Source organism: Pinus tabuliformis, chromosome 2_2 (assembly GCF_031772625.1).
Source record: "Pinus tabuliformis cultivar Carrire ecotype Pingquan chromosome 2_2, CPIR1, whole genome shotgun sequence".
Taxonomy (NCBI): Eukaryota; Viridiplantae; Streptophyta; class Pinopsida; order Pinales; family Pinaceae; genus Pinus; species Pinus tabuliformis.
Window position 1 is genome coordinate 1,264,393,138 of NC_142300.1, and position 7,133 is coordinate 1,264,400,270.

The following is a 7,133-nucleotide window of genomic DNA, read 5'->3' on the forward strand; positions in this document are numbered from 1 at the left end:
ATCATCCGGAATCTCAGATTGTGGGGCAGAAAGAAGCAGGAGTACAAACAAGAAGGACACTTGCAGAAGCTTCAAGCTATTTGGCATTACTCTCCTCCACTGAACCACAAAATGTGAAAGAGGCATGCAAGGATGAATGTTGGGTCAAAGCAATGGATGAAGAACTTGAGCAGATCGAAAAGAACAACACTTGGGAATTAGTTCCTAGACCAAAAGATAAAAATGTAATAGGAACAAAATGGGTCTTCAAGAATAAATTGAATGAAAATGGAGAAGTAATTAGGAACAAGGCCAGACTCGTTTGTAAAGGGTATGCACAGCAAGAAGGAATAGATTTTGAAGAGACCTTTGCTCCTGTGGCAAGACTTGAGGCTATCCGAAAGTTCCTTGCTCTCTCAAGCTTTCAAAACTTCAAGGTATTTCAAATGGATGTGAAATCAGCCTTTCTGAATGGAGACTTAGAAGAAGAAGTATATATTGAGAAACCAGATGGTTTCATTCTTGGGAATGATCCAAACCTTGTATGCAGATTAAAAAAGGCTCTCTATGGACTCAAACAAGCTCCAAGGGCTTGGTACTATCGGTTGGACAAATATCTTCACCAACAAGGCTTTTCAAAAGGATCAGCAGATAGCAATCTCTATATAAAAGTTGAAAATAACAAATTGCTAATTCTTGTTGTTTATGTAGATGATATTATCTTTGGCAGCAATGAAGAGACTATGAGTCAAAACTTTGCCTCGGTTATGCAGAAAGAATTCGAAATGTCACTACTTGGATAATTGACATATTTTCTTGGATTGCAAATTCAACAAAATGAAGGAGGTATCTTCTTGTCTCAGACCAAATACCTCAAGCAGATCTTGAAGAAGTATGGCATGGAAGAGTCAAAGCCAGTATGTACACCCATGGTTACAGGATGCAGCCTCAGTACAAATGATGAATCAGCAGCAGTTCACCAACCCACTTATAGATCCATGATTGGGAGTTTGCTCTATTTGACAGGTACCCGACCAGATATTACACATGCAGTAGGAATTGTTGGAAGATTTCAAGCCAACCCAAAGGAAACTCATCTTCAGGCAGTCAAAAGAATCTTCAAGTATCTTCAAGGGACCCAAAACTATGGCTTATGGTATCCTAGAAATACAGATCTCACTCTTCATGCTTACACAGATGCAGATTGGGCTGGAAGTGTGGATGATAGGAAAAGCACAAGTGGTGGTGCTTTCTTCATGGGTTCCAGATTAGTATCTTGGTTCAGCAAGAAACAGAGTTCGATTGCCTTATCTACAGCTGAAGTAGAATATGTGGCTGCGGCATCTTGTTGCACACAACTTCTTTGGATGATGCAGACCTTGCAGGACTTTCAAATCACTTGCACTCCACCAGTTTCTATCTTATGTGATAATACTAGTGCAATCAGCATTTCAAAGAATCCAGTCATGCACTCAAAGACCAAGCACATACCAATCAAGTACCATTTTCTCCAGGAACAAGTGCTTGAGCAGAAGGTCAAGTTGGAGTATGTTCCTTCTAAGGAACAAGTTGCTGATATTCTCACAAAACCACTGCCCAGGGAAACTTTTGAATATCTCAGACAAAAGATGGGAGTAGTTGATGCTTCATCCTGCTGTTGAAGCTTGTCTGTTCTACAGAAAAGTTGGTATACGCAAGTTACGTAAGGTATATACGCGTATACACGCCGATTTATGCGGGGAAAGTCGCGTGTATGGTGTACGCTTGTTGCAAAGATTATATCCGCGTGCATACGCTGTTTTGTACAGGATAAATCGCGTATATGCAGTTCTGAGCAGCAAGGGCAAACTCTGGTTTGAAAAGGTCTGAGATGGGTATGTCAGAATCCTTCAGACACAGTTTCAGAAGGTGCAGCAGGCACAGGTTCAGGGGGAGCAGCTTAAAAGTCTCATAAAGCATTGTTGGCATTTAGATGTTTTGGTTATTGGTTTCAGGAGAAGGAGCTCAGAAAGAAATCCTGGTTGCTGATCTAAAAGATGTTTATCAGATGCTGCTGGTGACTTTCATAAGTCTTGGTCTAGACCTGTTGTCTCTATGTCATGTATCTCTTTTGTGATATCTCTTTTATGATGTCAAGGTCATGTAACGGCCTATGTTGGTTTCCCCACTATGCTTGGGATGATTGATGTAATATAATTGGTTGTTTCTGATGTGTCCCCTCTTGGTAGGGAGTATGGATGTATGTATTGAGTCTTTTGGTGATAGGAAGGTTCCTTATGGTGTAGAAGTCTTGGTTCTTGTTGAAGAACATCTTTTACAGATCTGGCCTACAGTCAGGGGGAGCATGATTCAGCACAGCCAAGCAGAGGTATCAGCATGTACTCAGGGGGAGCATAGCCCTTTGCCCTTGATGACAAAGGGGGAGAATGATTCTAAGGATCTTGAGGTTGCCATCAAGTCCAAAGGGGGAAATTGTTGGCATTTTGGCACAGGTGTGGCGCTTTGATACAGGTGTTGTCCTTGATGGCAACTCTCTTTGATGACAGATCTCCGTTCAGACTACAGAATAAAGAGAAATCTAATATACGCCGGTTAATCAAGTCCAAGTTGCGTATACACGCTGGTGATATGCATGCTAAGTCGCGTATACGCAGGAGAGCTATATACGAAGGTACGTATACACGCAGATGCATGAACAGAAAAGGGCGTATATGTCGGGAAGTTTCCTTTTGGTCCATGATAGTTAGTCCTCGGTACTTGTGCCCATGTCTTTGGACCAAAGTACCTCGACAGACGTGTAGATCTCTAGTTTTGAAGTTGATGGTTTTGGATTTCTATGGTTTTGGCTCTTGGTATTGAGCTAGGCCTAAGGCTATATAAGGAGGAGAAGATCATTAGGCAAATCATCTAGTAAAGGCTTGAACATCTGAAGAAGAAAGAGATCTGGTATGCAGGTTCTGGGTTGCTTGATCTAAGCTAAGGAGAGATCACTTCGGTTGATGAAAGACTAGATCTAAAGGATAGATCGGGATCTAATGATTTGAAATGCACTATTATGATATGGTTGATTATGCGTATTTCTAGATCTGCATACTGACGCAATGTTATGTTCTGGGTCTAACTGATGTCTGGTACAGCTGCAAGTTGATAGAATTTATTTTTAGATCTGTACGCAGGTTGGCTTCGGTAAAAGCGCGTGTATACGCGGGTTTCTCTCATTGAAGTAGCGTATATATTTTGGAGCTTGATTTTTGAGTTACAGTTGGGTCTGACTGTTATTGCAGAGTTCTGTAGTCTGCTCTGTGTTCTGGTAACTGGTGTTTGACAGGGTTTCAGTGGTTCAGTGATTGATGATGCTAGTATTGGATGTTTTGTGCTTCAATGATTTGTTGTGAAAGTTGAATGAATTGTGGTCTTCAGATTGTAACGTTGTGCTTCAGGAATATCCAGTCTGAAAATGTATGAAAGGTGGTACCTGAAAGAAAGAAGATTGTAGGCCAGCACCTACGTACTAGTATCTTGGCTAGTACAAGAGCAAAGGGGGTTGGAGCTCCCTTCCAAGGAAGTTTGGAGAACGAGAGAAGGTTGTAGCCTTCTGCAGGTTGTAGCCTGCGTACTGGTATAAGGCTGCACCAGTACAAAAGGATTGTAAACTGAAGTTTCATATTAAAGATAGAGACGACTTGCAGCAGGTGGTTTTCACCCACATTGGGTTTCCACCTTATATCTTGGTGTTCATATGTGTGGTTCTGTGTGATCTGTTCTACTGCATCTGTTTACTCTTAATATGGTGAATAATGTCCTCATGCACTTAACTGAAGATAAACTGACTGAATTATAAGATTTCTAGTTATACGCTATTTTCTTTATTCACAGTTGCGTGTACACACTGGTTCACTTAACGAAAGTAGCGTATATGTGTCTGAGCATTGAAAAAGTTTTATAGTTCTGATAATACTGATTCACCCCCCCCCCCTCTTAGTATTATTTCCAACAAAGATCTGAATTGAAAGCTTTGGTTTCCCCAAATAAAGTGGCTTACCTTTGCATTAAACTGGCTTTGTGAAATTTCAAACAATGGATAAATGTTAATGTAAGAATGTGAACTCATTCTTCCTCATTGTTTGTTTTAAACTTATTATTGCAGATTTTGAAATTACTACGAGGAGAAGGAGATGACCTACCTTATTGGACCAAGAGGTAATTGACAATGTCCATGGAATTAGATGAATTGATTGAGGATGAATCTGGAGCAAACTTTGGGAGTTGTGACATCCAAACTCATCTATCACTTGCAATGCTTGGAGTTGATGATGATTTGGTATCAAACAGTAGTCCAGATCAAAGTGTAGATCTTGTACATGAGAGCAGAACCTTGGAAGATTATTTCTATGAACATTATAGCCGTTCAACAAGCTTTGATTGATTTAAATCTACTTCTCTGAGCTTCATAATTTTTCTTACTCCTTGCTTCTGTAAAAGCTTCAATATTTTATACTTGGTGTATTACTGTGAGCCAATGCCACTACTTAGCTGTGTTCAATTTCAATCACTCTCCATATTGGCTGAAGCTGTGTCTGAAGTTGAGTGGAGTCCATGTAAAGTCCCTTGCCAATTCCTTGTATAAATGTGAAAGCCATTAGTGGTCACTCGTTTTGGTTTTGGTGACCCACTGGTGCTCACTAGAGCTGAAAATTTTCTTGTCCTTGCCTTTGGAGCAATTGTATGTATGTGGAAGGAAAAGCAATTATGATATCGCTATTGATATGCCAAACCATTGTTATGTACTTTTTCATGTCTGAAGATGTGTAACTTGTGGTTTAGCTTGGTACATTCTCTTGTATACCAGTTTACTTTGAATTTGTCAATATCATAAGCCCAGTAGCGATTTAAGTGTATGTCTGCATGGCAGAATGTCTGCATGGCAGAATTGCATTGGGCTTGAACTTTTCTAAAATTAAGTTGTATTTAAAGAAATATGGTCTCTAAAAAGCATAGAACTCCAAACATCAAATCTCTTTGCTCCTTGTAGGCTTGAACCAACATCTCTTCTAGAGAAATTCAACAATTCTAATTTAATAATCCTATCGGCCTCTCTTTGTACCTTGTCAGACAATTGCTAATTCTAGATGGGACATATAACTCCAATGTGCTTTGTCCTTGTTACAGAGAACACAAAAATATTAACGTAGGGTATAACAACTATACCACTAGTACTACAAATCATTTCTGCTCAAAAAGGGCGATTTAAATCATGCAGCGGCTTAAGAGGGGCAGGGTCCAGTTTCCAAAATAGCCTTACAATTGGACTAATCAAAATAAAATCTGATTCACTTCATAGGCATAGAGTAAACAGGTACCAAAGAGGTAAGGTGCAAGTGGACAATAAATCATATTCAGCACAAGACCAGCCCTCGGCATACAAATGCAATTGAAAGTCTTGTGTTATGAGCTCCGAACAAGATCACAAATGATATATTATTCACCAAATTTTAATCTTCCACAAAGAGACAGATCGATCCTCTAAGATTTGTCAAACAAATAAAAAAATACCAAAATTATGCATGGAATCATCTTTGAACTGTAAACACTACAGTATATAGTAACCTGGGAAAGTGATGAAGCACTCAATACCATACACAAATAAAATTCCTTAATAGAAGAAAACACCACTGAAAATGGTGAAAAGCTGCCAAATGAACTTTGCCAATCTTTTAGATTTACAAAAACAAAGTCAAAAAACCTCTTCAAAGCTAAGTGCTTACTACCAGCCACATCCAATAGAAAAGGTTTTATGGGGCCTGATAAGATCAGAACTTGATTGACCACAGTAAGATAAGCACTGTACCTACCTAATGTATAAAAGAAGACTGATAAGCTGGAGGAGGGGTAGGCAGTCTACTGCCAAAGTGATGGTTGTTGTAATTAGTAGAGGAATTGTAAGAACCGAAACCCAACAACGAAGGCCCCATGTTATCTGATGGATACATATATGGCCTTGAGAGCAAGACTGGAGTCCTATTTCCAACACCATAAGCTGCTCCATATAATCCTTGGTTTGATCTATCATATGCATTTTGGCCATGTAGGTTGTAGGATGTAACACCTGGCGCTGCACCAGAATATTGTACTATATCCAAAGACCTATAAAAGCTTCTGTCTGGACCATTGGAAGAACCATAAAGAGTCAGAGTTCTTTCATCTGCACTTAACGGAGGCATATATACACCAGCATTTCCTCCATTAGCACGAGGATGCTTAGGCTGAGACTTAACAGCACCTGCAGACCTTTTTCTGTCAGCCTTAGCTTTCTCTAGCTGAGCTACACGCTTTTGAAGAGGATCTGGTGAGAACTGTGATTCAAGTTTGTGCTCCTCAATGCACTTTATAACAGCTCTGTAAGCAGAAAGCTCTTTTGTATTTGCTTCATTCTGTAGCAGCAAATAAAAATATCGGTCAAAAAAGGAACTTCTGATATAACCAACAATACTAAGCCAAAATGATCATCACATAACAAGACATTTTGTATAATAGTAATACAATCGTACATGTGCAACAATAGAGTTATTCCCGCTTTTTAAACTTGCCTGAGAAGCTTTCTTAGCATCTTTCAGATATTCCTTCAACAAAGGAACAGGTGCAAACTTCTCTGTCAGCCCAAATGCATGAGCAAAGTTGACTGCCTCAATTTGTTTTCCACTATTGACCAGGGTTTCTACAACATCTGCATGAAATTGTCACAAAATTTTGAAATTGTCACAAAATTTTCAATTAATCTGAATATGTCACAAACATTTGAAATACCAAAAGACAGTTTACTGTGAAAGAAAAAACAATACAGACAACTTCAACGGATTTGTCAATAAAGATAACAGCTATGTCAGCTTGAGACCATTTTCGTAAGTAAACAGTTCCCCACTCATGAAAGGCCTTATGACACTTTACCATAGCTGATCATCTTCAGGTGCCTTTATTAATATCAACAAAATAACTTACATACAACTTTCTACCTCATAAAAAGATGTCTACCTAGTAGAGGCCACTCAGTATCTGCCTTGCATATGAAATGTTGAGATCTAAAGAAAAGACTACCAACCCCGTCAACTTAGAAACCCGTTCATTGGACTAAACAAAAAACGTTGGGAAGGTTTACT

The 7,133-nt window shown here is 39.3% G+C and overlaps 1 protein-coding gene across 1 annotated transcript; it reads right to left on the reverse strand.

Moving 5' to 3' along the window:
- Nucleotides 1–5,831: 5,831 nt before the first annotated feature.
- LOC149198088 (FRIGIDA-like protein 4a) lies at nt 5,832–6,927 on the reverse strand. The gene is made up of 3 exons (XM_089408920.1): nt 6,819–6,927; nt 6,567–6,703; nt 5,832–6,410 (listed from the first exon to the last, which is right to left on the reverse strand). The coding sequence occupies exons 1-3, from the start codon at nt 6,925–6,927 to the stop codon at nt 5,832–5,834; spliced, it is 825 nt and encodes a 274-aa protein (XP_089265046.1).
- Nucleotides 6,928–7,133: the final 206 nt, after the last annotated feature.

Bases quoted from the DNA above. Each gene is read 5' to 3' on its own strand.
- LOC149198088 (XM_089408920.1), bottom strand. From the start codon at position 6,927: ATGGTAAAGTGTCATAAGGCCTTTCATGAGTGGGGAACTGTTTACTTA. The intron at 6,704-6,818 runs GTATTGTTTTTT...AATTTCATGCAG, and splicing joins CAAATCCGTTGAAGTTGTCT to ATGTTGTAGAAACCCTGGTC. The intron at 6,411-6,566 runs GCAAGTTTAAAA...TTGCTGCTACAG, and splicing joins ATGCTAAGAAAGCTTCTCAG to AATGAAGCAAATACAAAAGA.